The sequence below is a fragment of the Triticum aestivum genome, chromosome 3B (genome assembly GCF_018294505.1).
Source record: "Triticum aestivum cultivar Chinese Spring chromosome 3B, IWGSC CS RefSeq v2.1, whole genome shotgun sequence".
NCBI classification, from domain to species: domain Eukaryota; kingdom Viridiplantae; phylum Streptophyta; class Magnoliopsida; order Poales; family Poaceae; genus Triticum; species Triticum aestivum.
Window position 1 is genome coordinate 501258894 of NC_057801.1, and position 18525 is coordinate 501277418.

At 44.7% G+C, this 18525-nt stretch overlaps 1 protein-coding gene across 2 annotated transcripts; it reads right to left on the reverse strand.

Moving 5' to 3' along the window:
• Nucleotides 1-8228: 8228 nt before the first annotated feature.
• On the reverse strand, nucleotides 8229-11857 carry LOC123070585 (uncharacterized). 2 transcript variants are annotated; one of them, XR_006433836.1, is made up of 2 exons: nucleotides 10695-11857; nucleotides 8229-8429 (listed from the first exon to the last, which is right to left on the reverse strand). XR_006433836.1 is itself a non-coding variant. In XM_044493848.1 (1 exon), the coding sequence occupies exon 1, from the start codon at nucleotides 11701-11703 to the stop codon at nucleotides 11008-11010; it is 696 nt and encodes a 231-aa protein (XP_044349783.1). In that variant the 5' UTR covers nucleotides 11704-11857; the 3' UTR covers nucleotides 10184-11007. The 2 variants fall into 2 exon arrangements, 1 of the variants encoding a protein (XP_044349783.1); XM_044493848.1 differs by lacking the exon at nucleotides 8229-8429 and having other exon boundaries at nucleotides 10184-11857.
• Between the last annotated feature and the right edge of the window lie 6668 nt (nucleotides 11858-18525).

Below are 18525 nucleotides of genomic sequence, written 5' to 3' on the forward strand. Positions count from 1 at the left end.
AGGACAGCAGCCAATGCCAATGTGTTGGGGTGCCTTGTTGCGCCCCCTCCCCTATATTTATATGCGTGGGAAGGCTGGGAGTCCAGACCTACTCCTAATTGGAGTTGGCGCCAAGGGGAAGAGAATTTGGACTCCAAGTCCAATCTTATTCCTACTAGGACTCCCCTTTTCAATCTTCCTTATCCACATGAGTTTTTAAGAACTTGGTGCGTCTAGCCCAATAAGGCCAGGGCGCCTCCCCTCAGCCCATGCCAGCCCTAGCAGAGTAAAAGTGTACGTGAAATCAATTCTTTTTGTTTTTGTTTTCTTAACTCTTGCATTGGTTGTGGAGAGCAATATGAACAATTCTCCACTTATAGCAGACATGGTGTCACTAGCACTAAAGCTTCAATTGTTTCTTTTCTATACTCAGATTTTTCTTGCGCACATGCAGTACATAAACCCAAAACCTCATAGAACTCGGCAGGGAATAAAAACACAACTTGACTTCTCCAACGAATGGGAACATTAGTCAGGTAGGTCTTCGATTTGATTATACATCGTCGGATGAAGTTTCTTGGCATATATTTTTGTGGCATACTGTACACATGTCGCTACTTAAATTGATGACCTAAGTTTCTCTGCCATGCTTATATTCCCATGCGAGTGAGTAGCATTTCCAACATTCCTTTTGTCTTTTTAAATCTTTGTCGATGGAATGCTTATATCTCCTATCCTCTATTACTAAGTAGTTATATAGAAATGCTAACTGGCAAACGTTCGCTAGGAAGGAACTCCCAGCGAACACCCTCCAAGCGTTTGATCGAGATCATTTGGTAGATTTTTAAAAAGTAATGTCTTCTTGGAAGGAATTTTCATGCTAGTCTAAAGAAACTACCACCCCCCTATATAGCTAAAATTGCCATAGAAATCATCCGCAAATGCCATCTTCCCCAGCGAACATTCACCAGCTATTGAAGTCCATATATGTAATCAATTATCTTTTTTACCTCACCAAGCATTATGTGCATTATTTATCCATACAACCATGCTACCACGACAATAGTACATGTCAATAATAATTTTCATGGTCATGTTTGGTATATATGTTAAAATTCTTGGAGCAAATCCATGTAATTCAAGACCCATATTTTGTTAAAAAAAAGGTCGCTCCATTAACATCAATCTAAAAAAGAATAGCTATGTGGGTGTGGTGTCACGATTCCAACACCAGCAGGAAGTGGTTTCCATTATTTATTTTACTCTGACAGTACTGTGGCCATTTTTTATTGGGCTAGTAGCATATTTATGTGGTGGAAAATGGGATGGGGTACTTTTTATCAGCGATGTGGTCATATTGATAAAATCAACGAAGTATATGTCGGATCAAAAGGAACTAAAATAAACAAAAACAACAAAATTAACACTCTGATAAAACCTAAAGTTATCCAAAATTGTTGTGAAGGCATTCTCTCTACCTTGAACTTTCACATCTCAATGTCACTTCATCATTTCAGAGAAGAAATTGTGGAAAACCAAACCACAGGCTATCCTTGTGTATGAGCAACAAACGTCAACACATGAGAATATAAGATCATTTCTTGAATGCTAGAGATATACCCCATACAAAACAGATTATCTACATTCATTCCTTCGTTGTAAAGTTGAGGAGGCAGGGAACACAGATAAAACATAAAAGAGCAACAACAAAACTTACATCATCGTAACCAATGCCGCCAAATCGGGCAGAAGCACCAATCAACAATCCACTGGTTTGAAAGTCGTCGATCCATTGGACGAAAACACAACAGGCTTCACCCGGTAAGGGCCACCACAACCACACCACTACAAAGACAGAATAGTGATGCTATTATTTTCCATACGACACTGCCGAGGGGAAAGTTTGCCATAAAGAACAAAAAAAGAATTAGCTAGTACTTCTCTAAAAAAAATTAAATGGTACTCCCTTTGTTCCATAATGTAGTGTATATAGATTTTTTTAATGTCAAACCTCACAATTTTTGACCAAGTTTGTGGACAAAAATATATAAATCTAGAATGCCAAAGATATACCATTAGATTCATCCTAAGATGTAGTTTAATATTTAATATATTTGGTATTATAGGTATAAAAAGTTTTCTATACAAACTTGGTCAAAATTTGCAAAGTTTGACTTTACAAAAAATCTATATGCACTACATTATGAAACGGAGGAGTACTACAACATGATATGGTTTCTCCTTCTCCAAATACTAAAATAAGTTGTGACTTAATCACTCTCCAATGGCTAGGTTTACTAGCCCCCTCTCTTCTGCCGATCCTTTATGAGAGTACAAAGTATCTAAATTATCGAAAATCCGACGCTAAGTAATCCGTAAAGACAACCCCCCCCCCCCCACCCCCCTCCAACATATCTTAATGGGACCGACCCATCTGGATCTTTTCACTTTGGTTTTCCGTTTTTTGGTTGTTTCATTTTCCAGAATTTTTATTACCTTTCCCATTTTTATATTTTTGGTAGCTTACTTTTTTATGTTTTCTTTTATATTTTTCCCTTTTTAATTTAATTTTCCTGTGTTTATTTTTCACTCCCCATTCTGTGTTTTACTTTTATTATTATTTTCATAAATCCATGCATATTTTTACTATTACTTTAAATTTGTATTTCTTGATAAATCCAATATTAAATAATACGTTAAATTTCTTTTGATATATACGAACATTGACTTTTATGTAAATGAACAGTACTTTATTATACACAAAATATTGTTTTGAATATAAGAATATTTATATTGTCATACCATGAACAATTTATGTGAATATAACAAATGTATATTGTTTAATGGACCATGGTAAACACCGTCCATCTAAAGCTATCTTCTTCCCTGCGGAGCTGCATGGCCCATTAAATAACCTAAATGCCTACTTTTCCTATCGTTGCACCATAATATACAAAAATAAGCGTGAATATATTGAAATATGTTGTGAACTTTTTTTCAAATGCGTACTTTGCCGATAGCAAAATCAATAGATGTTACCATGGGATATGATATTCAATAGATTTTTATATGTGTGAACATGAATGTTTTTTTCCTCCTCCTAAACCGAATAAAACTTTGAAACCTGTCAAATAGAACATTCCTAACAATTGGCCCAACATGGGGCATTGCCTAGACCTTTAGCTCCCACGTGTGGGCGTTACTCCTCATGTCTTGCGCCATCAGCTCCAAACAAAGGAGCGAGACACGGACTATCTGCTCGCAACCTCAAATGCTCCCTAATGAACAGTAAAAACACAAAAATTGAAATAATTGAAAATTAATTTCTTTTTAATGGCAACAAACATTTTTTTGAAGAAAAAACATTTCTAAATGTTCGGCCCAAAAAACGAATCGATGATCAAAATTCTATTTTGGAATGCATTTTTGAGCACTGATATTTTTTGTCCAAAGCATTGGGAATTTTTTTTCTCCTCACGAAACTGTGTACGTATGTAAAACATTCAACAATGTTTAATTCCAAAAAATTCAGAACTTCTATTGTTATTCATTTTTATTTTTCATGGGTCAAAGTGCATTTATGCTCAGGAGAAGAATGGTACTTTCACAATGAGAGCTCCTATTCGACCCATTATTTTTAGAATATCCCCTCTAACACGTGCTGGGTCGACAGCCCATGTTGCGCTTCTTCTTTCGGTTCCAGTATGTTCAGCCGTTTCTTTATTTCGGTCGGATTTTCAATCGACTTTTTTATTTCAACCATTTTTTAACGTTCACAATTTTTTCAAATGTGAAATTCAAAAAAATTAATATAAAATTTTCATGAGTTAGACAAAAGCTCATGATTTGATTTAAAAGTATATGAGTCTTATAGAGATGTTCATGGATTTAAGAAAAAGTTTCATGCATCTTTTAAATGACAAAGAAAATTTATAAAATATTCACAAAAGTTGGAAACTATTCTTTTATTAAAAATGGAAAATATAAGCAAAAAAGGTCAAAATGAATGGCATTTTTTAGGAGTCGAAATAAATGTGAGAAACTTATTTACTCATTCGCTCGTGTCGCTCCCCGGGGCGTGGCTCGGGCGATAACCTAGTTGCCGCCCCATTCCTCCCCCTTCCTCGCTCTAGTTGTTGTCGCCTGAGGATACCGACGGGCAAATCCTGCCCGACGGACGGTGGCGGCAGGGCCCCTTCGTCGCGCGCCATGCGGCTTCGTCCTAAAATGGAGGCTTGCATCTGGCGGCGAGTGCATCTCGGCGACGCACGCAAGCCGGGGCGACGGCCTCGGGGTCAAGCGGCATTGTTCCTCCCTTCCCCTGGCTAGGGCATGTGGGACGACGCTAAGGCCAGTCGTCGTCGATTTGGCGCCTGGCGCCTGGATCTGGCGATAAAGGCCCTCCGGTGTGCTGTGATGTGACGCTCTGGTGGTGCGGCTATGGGGGTGCAGGGGGTTCCTAGGGTCCCCTTCCTCGGTCGGGGGAGTTATGGTGGCGGCGGCAAGCTGCAGCTCTTGGATGGCGGCGCATCGGCGCCGCGACGGTGGAAGTTTTTGCTAGTGTACGTGGATCTGTGGTGTGACGGCAAGCCATGGATCAAGGACGGTAGTGCAGCGGTGCCGCTCTGGGTGGCCCCGGTGTGTTCATTTCTGGCGCCGGGTTGTGGGCATCGCCTCGGCGACGGGAGGTGTCATCCTGCGGCTGGCTGCTATGGTTGGCGTGGTGGACGGCGGACAGGAGCTTCGGCTCGACGGGATTGCTTGGCTTGGACGCGGGGACTACTTGGATGTTCGGGTGTGAGCGCGGCTGGTGTTCGTTGGCTCATTCCGGGTAAAAACCTTGTGTTGACCATGGTCATGTTGGAAATATGCCCTAGAGGCAATAATATTTGTATTATTATATTTCCATATTCATAACTAAAGATTTTATATTCTATGCTTTAACTGTTATGATCCTAGAATATGTGATTCAATGAAAAACTCATATGCACATGTGGGATGATAAACGGTTAAATAAAAAGGTTCCTAATCTTGCGTCTAGGACTAGCTCAAGTGTTGTTGGTGATCACGTTTTCCCGATTTTAGGATTTCACTGAGTGTAAAGACAGTCCTAAAACAACATTGAGATTATGACATTGGAAGAACAATCATATTGAATCAAGCCAATCTTCTCTCTTATGAATTGAGTTTAGATCGTCTGTAATCAATTGTAATGACATGGAGTGTTAATGTATGATTTTGCTCCTTAGACCATGAGAGTATCGTAGTCACTTCTTACCATACGGTGGACTATGGAGTTTCTCGAACATCACCTGTAACACAATGATCATAACGACAACTTACAAGCTCATCGGAAAGTTTGACAAGGGACTAGATAGCTTGAGAGTGAGATTTGCTCCTCCGACGATGGAGAGATATTCTTAGGGACCTCTCGGTGTGATGGCATCCATCATTGTTTAGCCAGACATAGGTGACTACGTCACGGGGATGCCAGAACATGACAACGAGAAATATGAACAAAACAGGTAACAAGGATAACGATATAGTGAGCATGTGATGACTCGAGAGGATACCGATGCATCCCGGGTTTTGTGAAGTATCACAAAGCAAAGGGAACATCACATGATAACCAAACTTTCACTCGAATGTCATTCGTGTGGTCATAGGGATAGATATGGACTTCCACGGTTCCTCTATTGGTCATTGAACAAACGGTTTCATTCATGTCTATGAGTTACCGAACCTACGGGGTCACAAGTTTAAGGAAATCATGATCTGCAGAGTGTTAGTAGGACGGGAGTGATAATAATATATTTGTGGAATTATTTCATAAATTTTGAAATAGTTTCGAGAGGACCCGGAAGCGTTTCGGGGTCACCGGAAGGGTTTCAGAGAGTATCGGGTAATACCGACAAATAATTATAGGTCAAAAATGTTTCCGAAAAGAGTCTAATATTTATTAGAAGGCTTTTATATTAAATGTAATATCAACGGACCTTAAAAGACCAAACCGGAGAAGGTAACTTGGGCCACAAGGGCCCAAGTGGAGGTGGCGCGGCCCCTTTCCATAAGGAGAGGTCAAATCTACTAGGGGAGGAGTTGGGCTCCTCCCTCTAGGCCGGCCCACCAAGGTGGGGCCTTCCCTCCTTGGTGGCTTCCCTCTCCATCCCCTCCAACCTATATATACTTGGAGGCTTTGCTCTATGAGGTACACATGTTTTGGAGCCTCCTCTAGTTTCCTCTAGTTCTAGTTCGAGTTTATCCTAGTTAATCTAATTTGAGCTAGATCTAGATCTTCTAATCCTCATAATTAGAAGCCAAGTGTGGTTCTAATCTCTTTCTAATTCTCCGCCGACGATTAGCTCTGGTGAAGCGTTGCCAGATTGTGAAGGTTGCACGCTTGCAACCAAGTAGAGAAGCCATGCATTCGGTCTTCGGTTTGAGGGACGACGGTTAGCAAGATCGTTCATCGACGGTTCAAGGGACTCCAGGTACGATCTACACCGACATGTTCTTCTACCACCGCAACTCGGTGATGGTAACGATCGTGATCCCAACTCGTAATGCATCTTCATATTGATCTTGGGTGTGCGTAGGTGCGATTTTTTTTTTTGTTTTCTACTACGTTTCCCAATAGGTTGGTGCCGGTAGTGGCAGCATCTTTGGACCTCGTTCCCCCCTTGGAGGCGCCACGGTGGAACTCTGACCTCCCCCTTGCCCCAAATCCCTAGGTTCTCCAGGTGAAAATCTAGCTCCAGTTTGTCCGAAGCACACGATGGAGGTGTCTTCGTCTTTCCCTCCCTTGGGGGCGTCTCGTTTTTAGACCGAGTCTGCGTGTGTTGGCTTTGCTATTGCCGTGTTGTTTGGTCTCGTCGGCTGCGTGGAGAACGTTGAAAAAACGCTTTTTAGTTTACTTGTTGGATGTCGGGGTGGCAGCCCCGGGTTTCAGTGCGGCTGTGGCCCTATGTGGTGGCGTTGGGGCTTTGCTCCGCGTTGGTGGCATTCCGGTCCTTCAAGGGTGGTGAGTCAGTCATGAGGTCGGGGTTTTTGCATGCTTGTCCCTTCGTGAGTCATGCGGTCGGGGTTTCTGCATGCTTGTCCCTTAATCAATGTGGTTAGGGTTTTCGTGCAGTTGTCCCTTATCAATCGTGTATGTGTGTCGGGTTTTCGCCCGGTTGTCCTTGATTAACTGGGCAATTTTCTTCTTTTTATTGAAATGCATGAATCCCCTGCCCCTTTCGAGGTGTTCTCGAAAAAATGGCAGAGCCATGCAGCAGGCGCTGGTGCTCGTACCTCCAGAGTGCGGCCCCAGGCACCCTGTCTCCTACGGGCTGAACCCAATTACTAAGCCGAATAGGCCTAAGCTGCACACTCTTGGCGACACACGCGTAATTATTGAATGTAATATGGCCAGGTCTGTCTGGGCGCCATCTCAAGAGGAGTTGGTCGAGCATATGTGCTAAAAGGGATCCTAACACCAAGAACTGGATTTTCTCAATGATCGCGTCACTGTCTCATGAGTAGTTCATTCGTTTGGTGGTGACTATATGGCCTATTTCGATCGCTAGACGAAAAGCAATCCACAAGGAGATTCCAGAGTCCCTTGTCTACTCTTTGCTTTATTTCCTCTTATTAACTAAGCTACAGATCCTCGACAAACCAGCGAGAGAGGACACAAGGACAGCTCGAATCAGACGAATGCACCGGGTGGCATCTCCTAACAATCTTACCGAGGTCAATCCGTCAATGTTGATGCGGTCATGTCAAGGAACGATGGTTTCTGTGCAGTGGGAGCCGTGTGCAGAGACCTTTTCGGCGCTTTTCGGGCGCCTTTGCTGTGTATTTAGAGGTATTACAGATCCAACAATTTTAGAGGCAATGATAGTGAGAGAAGCACTAGCGCAGGCCGAGGATCTTTATGTTCATAGAATTCTTGTGGCCTCCGATTGCAATATTGTGCTGGACGGCATCAAACGAGGAAGTGCAACAGACTATGGGGCGATTATCAGAGAAATTGTTGATGGATCAACTCTCTTTCCCTCTGTAATATCATTTATGAATATATGAGCTTGAATGTCGAGGCTGACAACATTACGAATCATGCTTTAATTTAGGGGCTGATAGTTATGCTTGCTTTGGAGAGTTTTTAGAAAAGAGGCGCTTGTCCGGCCTTAAACTGAGGCCCTTACAAATCCATAAGTCTAACCATCCAAGGGGCGAAGAAAGCAAATAAAGGAGAGATACAAGCCCGTAGGCTGGGACACAACGGCGCAGCGCTGGCGATCTAACTACATGAAGATCATGGGCTGTCGAGGTAGCAAGCGGCGGCGAAGATCAGCCGGAGATGTCTCTCATGATGTTCGGCGCAGCTCAGTGCACCTTGCCCGTACCTTTGCTACGAGCTCCTAAACGCGCCCTATGTCCTTTGTTTTTGCCAGTAGCTTCCAGAGCTGCATAAAAGACATAATTTTGTACAAAAGATCAGCTGGATGCTTGATGAATTGTCCCTCTATTAGAGCTTTACTTCTTGTGGTCTAGAGAGCCCAAGCAATGGCCCTGAAGCCTAGCCATGTCATCTGTCTATCTCCCCCAGATGTGGCCGCTAACCGATAGAATTCTGAGAACCCGCTCGGATTCCACGAGGACCTTGTCACCGACCTCACCCCACTCCACACGAATCGAGCCATTATATACATCTAAAAAGGATATGGTCATGGTCTTCGGGTTCACCGCAGCATATACATTTGCCATCGCCCGGGCCCCTTCTTTATATCTCGCGCCACTTGCCACAAGAAAATTTTGATTTTGGCTGGGAGTCTTGCCTTCCATATTCCTGATAGGTCACAAGGGGTTGTGGATTTGAAAATTTCTCTATATAAAGGTCCAGTCGAGAAGCACCACAAAGGTTCAAGACGCCATATAACTTCGTCGCGACCAAGAGTAATTTGCTGCCCTCTTAATTTCTTTCTCAATTGTTCCCGCTCGTTAATTTCAGCGGCCCCCAAGGATCGACGGAATTGGGGCACCCATTGACCATGTTGCCATATTTCCGCCACTTTCGCCTCCCGGTTCATCGCGATGGCAAACAAGGTCGGGAACATATCGCAGAATCGATCATTATTACACCACTTATCCAGCCAAAAACATGTTGCACGACCGTTATGAACCACGAATTGGGTTCTTAGGCGGAGAAGTGGTTGTACCTTCCTTACATCCCTCGCAAACTGAGAGAGTTTTGCGCTTCTCCTAAAATCCACCCTGTCCTGGACTACGTATTTCCGGGTAAAGATATCCAACCATATGCCTCCTTGTCCCGTTAGGACTTTCCACGCCCACTTCGTCATGAGGCACCAATTCATTACTTTGGTGTTAATAACACCCAAGCCCGCAACCTCCTTTGGCTGACAAATGTTGTCCCAACTCACCATGTGGTATTTTTGCCTCCCGTTTTCTTTAGCGCAAAAGAACCGGGAGCAAACTTTATTCAGTTTATCATGTATCCATCCCGAAGGAGATAAAACCCCATGACGAACATAGGGATGTTCGTAAGGCAACCGTTGATAAGGACAAGCCGGCCTCCCGACGCCAAGAGCTTGCCCTGCCAAGGCTCCACACGCGCGGCCATTTTATCGACCATTGGCTGGAACTTCTCCATATATATAGCCCTCGCAGAGATGGGCATACCTAAATATTTTATTGGTATAGACCCGAGCTCACAATTCATTATATGAGCCGCCCTAAGTTGCGATTCAAGATCCCCTCATGTGACGATGGCCTCGCTCTTTCGAAGTTAATCTTTAGGTCTGACATCTCCTCAAAGCACATTAAGAGGAACTTGAGATTCAGAATCTCACGTCCGAAGTTTTTAATGAAAATAAGGGTGTCATCCGCGTACTGTAGATGGTTTGGAGAGTTGGGTGATCTTCTTTTCATTCCTGTAAACAGTGTGATGATTTAATGAAGTTTTGCGAGTTTGTCTAAGAAAAAGGTTAAGAAATGTTTAGAAGCAGCCGACGCTTTTTCCTACTCCCCTCCGTCTAGGTATATAAGTCATCGTACGAAAGCTAAATAATTCCTAAAACACTTAGGCGCGGTGCATTAACTCTTATCTCGTTTCTTATTTCTTGACATAAATAAAGGAGCCAACCAATAAGAGATATGGGGCATGTATGCTTTCAATGACTTGAGACTATCAAACACAACATGTAATTGTCAATTTATTGCATGCAATATCATTAATTAGCAAATGAACATTAAGAGGGTGCTTGAATACGTTTTAGTCCCATGACTAAAAGTAGTGGGACTAAAACTTGCTAGCCTCACCCATGCTTGGATCCAAATACTAAAGAGACTAAAATGAAGTTATTGAGCATTTATTATCCTCCAAATCATCCAATCCAGAACTCGCATGTGCTAAAGGAGAGGAATTAAATGAGGAAAGAGAGGGCTAATACATATTTTAGTAGGTTTCATGTGACTAAAAAGTTTTAGCCTCAAGACTAGTTCTAGCCTCTCTTTAGTCAGGGGTGCTTGGAACTTTAGCCTCTAAAAAAGACTATTTTTAGTCAGACTAAAAATAGTCCCTTGGATCCAAGCAGGCCCTAAGTTATCTTTTTTTCCTCCACCTTGTTCATGGTGCACCTAGAGGGAGTAGCAATAAAACAGAGCTAGTTTATTTAGCATCAAATGCAAAGTACAGTTAGCCTGAATTGTACCTGATTCGTTTACAACCCTCAGAAAAGATGGTGCCACCTGCCACGTCTCGTCATCTGCAGAGGGATCGTGGACCCGACCAGGCCATGACACTACCATAGACTGCTCGAGTCTGCGGCCATGTTGTCTGCCTTCTTGCAGAATGACACACAACCGGCGTACAGTTGACCGGTGCAGAACATTCAGATTTGCTGCAGCTTGAGTAGACTGACCTCATTGCACCACTCGATAACAAAATTTCTATGCACAGCATTAAGTGCTAGCAGTATACTTAGACGTGATTACACCCGTCCCTAAGCGTGCGTGCAGCCACGGTCACAGCGAGAGCGCGACGAGGATGGCCTGGCGGCACCGCGCGCGCGCCGTCTCGACGCGCTCCTTGACGGTCTCCTCCTTGACGGCGGCTTTGACCATCTCCACGTCCATCTCCACCAGCCGCAGCACGCGGAAGAGCTCCGTCGCCACGCGCTCGTCCACGCCGCCCTCGGCCATCAGGATCTCCGCCTCCTCCCGGGCGCGCTCCGTCACCACGCCCGCCACCGTGCCCAGCAGCGCGCCCGACCCGTACCGCCCGCGCTCCATCAGCCCCTCCAGCTTCTCCAGAAAGTCGGCGATGGCCCACCCCTTGGGCTTCTCCAGGGGGAGATTCTTGGTGCGCTTCCACCCGATCTCGTAGTTGGGCGGCTCCTCCTGCGTCAGCGCCGTCCGACGGAGGCGGCCGTCCGTCGAGATGGCCGACGGCACGCGCCGGACCACCGAGAAGGAGGTGGTCGCAGTCGCCGACGGCGGGGTCTCGTCGTCGGGGATGCGGTGGGGGTTGGCGTCGGCCTCGTCGGGAGTGGGTTCTTGCTCCTGGTTGCCTTCTTGCTGGGCAGGCTTGGGGGTGGAGGTGGTCGGTTTGGGCGCCGCGGTGCAGCGTACGGCGGTGATGGGGGCGATAGGGACTTGTGGTTTGGGAGTGGAGAGGAAAGGTTTGGGAGGGAGGAGAGGGCGGAGGAAGGAGGCGGCCATGGCGGATGAGGCGTGGTGGGAAATGGTGAAGCGAATGGCTGTGCAGTTTTTACGTGATAGATAGGTTTGGAGATAAGCTTACAGATGCGCTCTGTCGCCGCGCGAGAACAGAGAAGAGACATCAGACTCGAGCTGGATCGAATCGATATTTGTGGGAGCGGGATTAAATCAGGAAAAAGGCTTCTAGTCTACGCGCCACATAGTGTGCATTTCGTAGGAAGAGCAAGCCCCAGCGACACAGTGAGCCGGCCCATCTGAGCCAAGCGTACAGTAGAACTCGGATCTGGTTCTGTGAACATTCTAGAAGATTCCGCCTGCGTTTGTTTGGTTTTCTTCATCTTCGTCTTTCTCTTTATTCTCTTTATATGGTTTTTTCTTCTGGTTTTCATCTACTCCCTCCGTTCCTAATACGGAGCAAAATTAGTGAATCTACACTCTAAAATATGTCCATATACATTTGTATGTGATAGTCCATTTGAAATCTCTAAAAAGACAAATATTTGAAATCTCTACAGATTGGTCTGGGAATCAAGCGAGCCCAAGCCGATCTAACGATCAAATGAGCGTGGTCTAGCAATCAAGAGAGCGAGCGGTCGAGGGGGTGCTTAATGGGCGCCCAATCGAGCGTTCGCATGAGCGCCCACGTGCAAAACCAGCAATGTAAGCATTGAGGAAGAGGTCTCTCCAATCTACTGACTAATCACAAGCCTCGTTCGGTTGCGCAGGTGACAGGTGCCCCATGGGCCCACACACTACTTCTTCGTTTACCTTAGGCTGGTCACAATGGAAAGTAGTATCATGTATATGATACTGGTGTATGATATTACCTTCATGGTACATAGTACATAATTTGATATCATAGTGACTCCATCTGTTGTCATTTCATGACACATACTAATACATCATTTAATATGATACAGTACCCTATCATGATACTTAATCTTCTCAAGTTGATATGCATGATATTCCCTGTGATACTCCCATTGTAACCAGTGTTAACCCTTCCTTGCCTGCATTTGCTCCTTCCTTGTGAGACATTGCAGATGTTACTGTCTCATGCCTATTGTTGCAAAGTTGCACCCTACCATTGCAACACAACCAGTGCTTATAACATGTGCTTGGTGTTGCAGGGCCCAACCACACGTTGTTAAAAAATGAATTTCTTGCATTTGAAGATTTGTGAAAAGATGACACTCCCCTCTTCCCCTCGCGCGTCATCGGGGAACTCCTTGTCGCCTCCCCTGCCTTCTCCACCCTCCTGCGCCGCTAGACTGCCTTCCTTGACCCACCCCATCGAGCCCAACCCATCTCGCAAGCCCTCTGGGCTGGTTTCGCCTCCTCTCTCTACCCTACGTGGACTTCTACGTCAAGTCAGTTGGTCGGGAACATCCCGCCCCCCTGGCGCCCAAGCGGCACCTTTAAGGCTTTCGGCCTCTATTATTTTCTAGGTTGTGGTCTATCCTCATGGTCCTGGTGAAGGGAATATGCCCTAGAGGCAATAATAAAGTTATTATTTATTTCCTTATATCATGAAAATGTTTATTATTCATGCTAGAATTGTATTAACCGGAAACATAATACATGTGTGAATACATAGACAAACATAGTGTCACTAGTATGCCTCTACTTGACTAGCTCGTTGATCAAAGATGGTTGTGTTTCCTAACCATAGACATGAGTTGTCATTTGATTAACGGGATCACATCATTAGGAGAATGATGTGATTGACTTGACCCATTCCGTTAGCTTAGCACTTGATCGTTTAGTATGTTGCTATTGCTTTCTTCATGACTTATACATGTTCCTACAACTATGAGATTATGCAACTCCCGTTTACCGGAGGAACACTTTGTGTGCTACCAAACGTCACAACGTAACTGGGTGATTATAAAGGAGCTCTACAAGTGTCTCCGAAGGTACATGTTGAGTTGGCGTATTTCGAGATTAGGATTTGTCACTCCAATTGTCGGAGAGGTATCTCTGGGCCCTCTTAGTAATGCACGTCACTATAAGCCTTGCAAGCAATGTAACTAATGAGTTAGTTACGGGATGATGCATTACGTAACGAGCAAAGAGACTTGCCGGTTGATACGTCTCCAACGTATCTATAATTTATGAAGCATTCATGCTATTTTATTAAATGTTTTGAATGGTTACGGGCTTTATTATACACTTTTATATTACTTTTGGGACTAACCTATTAACCGGAGGCCCAGCCCATATTACTGTTTTCTTGCCTATTTTAGCATTTCGAAGAAAAGGAATATCAAACGCAGTCCAAACAGAATGAAACCTTCGGGAGCGTGATTTGTGGAACGAATATGATCCAGGAGACTTGGAGTTGAAGGCAAGGAAGCTTCGAGGTGGCCACAAGGGTGGGGGGCGCACCCACCCCTCCTGGGTGCCCCCCTGTCTCGTGGACCCCTCGAGGATCCCCCGACCGACTTCTTTCGCCTATATATTCCCATATACCCTAAAACCATCGAAGAACAAGATAGATCAAGAGTTCCGCCACCGCCAAGCCTCTATAGCCACCAAAAACCTCTCGGGAGCCCATTCCGGCACCCTGCCAGAGGGGGATCCCTCACCGGTGGCCATCTTCATCATCCCGGCGCTCTCCATGACGAGGAGGGAGTAGTTCACCCTCAGGGCTGAGGGTATGTACCCGTAGCTATGTGTTTGATCTCTCTCTCTCTCTCTCTCTCTCTCTCTCTCTCTCTCGTGTTCTCTTTACGGCACGATCCTGATGTATCGCGAGCTTTGCTATTATAGTTGGATCTTATGATGTTTCTCCCCCTCCACTCTCTTGTGATGGATTGAGTTTTCCCTTTGAAGTTATCTTGTAGGATTGAGTCTTTAAGGATTTGAGAACACTTGATGTATGTGAGTAAATTGCTGAAAGCCACCACATTTGTGGCACGGATACTGCAAAACCACCACTATTGCCGAAAATTTCAAAAAACCACCACTTCCTCGGCAAGTGAGTAACAAAAAGCACTAAACATGCTGTGAGCCGCGACTAACTGAAAACCTGACTTGTCGGGCCCACCTGTCGGAGCCACGTGGCAAAGGGGAAATGGAATGGCGGAAACGGCCGTTTGGACACTGCTAGTTAAGCGCTGCGCGCCGGCCCTGGTGCTCTCATTCCCCTCCCTCTCTTCTCTGTTGCGCGCGCAACCATGGCAAGTACTCCCTCCGGCGATGTCGAGGGTGGTGACGACGGCGGCTCCAGATCCGGACGGAGTCACGGGCGGGACCTGCTTGGGGTCGACTATGAGTCATCCTCCTCAGAGGGTAGCCCACTATCGCCGTGGCGCGGGCAGAGGGCAGGTGCGGTGGCTGCGGGGGCGGCGGCGGCGGCTGCAGGGGCGGCGGCGCCGCCTGCTGCTCCATTTGGATCCAGATCCATTCAAGCTCAAGGCGCGGGAGACCAAGGAGATGAGGATGAGCCGCCATCTTCTTGCCGTGCAGGCAAGGGTACCGCTGTGGCGCGGACGCCGTCGGCTGCAGCAGTCGTCCCTACTAACGTCGGCGACACCACGTACGGCCTCTATCTCCTTCTCCTCTGCTTTCGTTTCATGATATATTTTTCGTTCTTCAGGTTTAGGTCGATCTAGGGTTTGAGTACAGATTAGAACCTACAATTATTTTGTTCTCCAAATTTTGTGCATATTTACATTGTTAGGATTGCAGTTTGCTTGTGTTCTACAAATTTAGGTAATTACACTGTTAGGCTTAAATTCCAGTAGTACAATGTGTTGTTCAAATTTATGTTATAGTAACTTGTACATTTTAATTGGTATTATAGGTCGAGCTATGAGCAGTGGGACGTGCATATTGATTTTGAAGGGATTAAATACATCAGGACAAAGTTCTTTAAGAAAGACATAAGATATTACAATCTTATGTATGTGATGCTTGACAATGGGTATAGTTTTTCAGACTGCCTCTATTACATGAGCTGTGGTGGAATAGGATTGGATGGTTTCAAACTGCTTGACAGTCAAATGAAGGTGGATGAAATGCTTAGGCAAAACCAGGACATCAGGAGGATCACATTGTCAGTTACTAAGGGCAAGAGGCAGCAGGCAATTGTTGTGTCTCCAGCAAAGAAGGGAAAGAGAAAGGCAGCAGAACTAGTTCAGATATCTGATGAAGAATATAGCAATGATCCTGATATAGTGTTTGCAGTCAGTGAAGATGGTGTGGCCCATAAGGAATTTGGTGATTATGGTGGTTCAAGTTCAGGCCCTTGCACAGATGAGTTTTTGTTCTTTGGCACACAGCAGAGTGTAAATTACCAGCCCATCCAAACTATGCCACCTCCCCAGACAGAAGACAGTGCCAATTATGCAGACATGGATCTTGATTCAGAAAGTGAGGAGGGTTTTCTTTTGTCTCAATGCACCTAGGGAGGGTTTTCTAAATGGATGTAGACCTTTCATTGGTTTGGATGGATGTTTCATAAAGCTTACAACTGGAGCACAAATCCTAGCAGCTACTGGTAGGGATGCCAACAACAACATGTATCCCATTGCTTTTGGAATTGTAGGAGTGGAGGACACACCCAGTTGGAGCTGGTTTCTCACCCAACTTAAGTATGCTCTGGGAGGCACAGAAGAGGGAAAGTTTGGCAAATACACCATCATGTCAGATAGGCAGAAGGTCAGTGATCTATTTTCATATTTTGTGCCTTAAGTATGCTCTAATTGTTTATTAGTTAGTGATTGTTTGAACTTAAGATTGTCACCTAGTTACTTTCTTTTGTGCCTTAAGTATGCTCAATTTGTTTATTAGTTAGTGAAACCTAGTTACTTTCTTTTGAAACCAGGGCCTGCTAAATGTTGTCAATGCTGTATTTCCAAACTGCCCACAAAGATTTTGTTTAAGGCACATTTATGCAAATTTTCAAAGAGCTGGATTTAGAGGTGAAGATCTGGAAAAATGCATGGACAGTGCTAGCTATTCCTACACAAAGCATGGTTTTGATGTAGCCATGGCCAATTTGAAGAATGAGCGTGAGGATGCATGGAGGTGGTTATCTGGTATTCCAGTACACACATGGGCTAGGCATGAAATGGACACAAATTGCAAAACAGACCTGGTGGTCAATAACATAAGTGAGGTCTTCAATAAATATATCTTGGATGTTAGAAACAAACCAATAGTGACAATGATTAATGGAATCAAAGACAAGTTGCTAGTCAGGTTTGATGGAAAAAGAGAAAGTGCAGCCTCTTCTAGATGGGAAATAGCTCCAACATATGCAGAGCAACTGGAGATGAGCAAGAAATATCAAAGAGATTGCAAAGCAATTAGGGCAGGGCCTAACCTGTGGCAAGTAAGCAGTGGGCCAAAGACCTATGCTGTGAACCTTGAGGAGCACACTTGTGGATGCAGGAAGTGGGACATGTCAGGGTTGCCATGCAACCATGGTTGCAGTGCAATTTGCAAGGCCAAGATGCAACCTGAGGATTTTGTAAGTCCTTTCTTGAGGAAAGCAATGTATTTGGAGGCATACAAACCAATAGTGTATCCAGTTCCTGGAGAAGATGCTTGGGTCAAGTCAGGAAAACCTGATATTGAGCCTCCTGTATTCCACAAAGAGGACCAGAGTGGAAGAAAAGAAGAAAAGAGGAAGAAGGGAAGGTTTGAAGTTCCTAAACCAAAAGATACCTCTAGGATGGCTACAATCAGATGTGGCAACTGTAGGTTAATGGGCCACAGGTTTACTAATTGTGGACAACCTTTGAGGCCTGATCTCCAGCTGAGGAAAAATAGAAGCATGGTACATATTTCTTAATCATTATATCTGATTTAGCTTATTTAGATTTTAATTGTTGTTTGTTTTAATAACTGCAGGAAAAGAGAAGGCAAAAGGCACAATCCTACACTCCACCTGATGCTACTGCTGCTCCTATGGCACCAAGAGCTGCTCCTAGGGCACCAAGAGCTGCTAGTAGGGCACCAAGGGCTGCTTTCTCAGCACCAAGGCCAGCATCTAGGCCTCCATGTGGAGAAGGGACTTCATCTGCTGCTGGTACAACTACATCTACATCAATTGTTGTTGCTGCTGCTAAAAACAGAGGTCAGTGAGAGGTGGAAGAGTTGGTGGAGCATCTAATGCTGCAACAGGTTCCAGGAAGAAACCTCAGAAATATGCAAGACTCCAGAGCTACTTCACAGCAAGTGGAAATGTGTGATCTTTGATATCTGCAAGTGTTTGCAACTTTTGGGGCTAGAACCCTTGTATCTGTCCTGACAACCTTGGATGTGTGATGATTTGAGTCCTGTGAACCTGTGTTTGAATTGAGGTCATGTGAACCTGGTTAAATTGAATCCTTTGAACCTATGTGGTAATTTTAGTCCTGTGAACCTATGTTATGTGTTAACCTATGTTATTTGTGATCAAGCCTTCATGCTGTTCTGGAGTTATGTTGATCTAGCATAATTGTTGTTGGTTTTTGGTTAAGCCTAAATGTTGTTATTGTAGTAGAATTATTGTGGGTTTTGAGTGCAGCCTAAATGCTGTTATTATACTAGAATTATTGTTGGTTTTGGGCCAATCCTAAATGTTGTTATTGAAGCGGAATTATTGTGGGTTTTTGGTCAAGCCAAAATGTTTTGGGTGATCAAAGCCTCGACGATAACCAAAACTACCTAACCATACAATAGGGGTCATCGAGCCTCGACGACAACCAAAACTACCTAACCATATAATAGGGGTCATCGAGCCTTGACGACAACCAAAACTACCTAACCATACAATAGGGGTCATCGAGCCTCGACGATAACCAAAACTACCTAACCATACAATAGGGG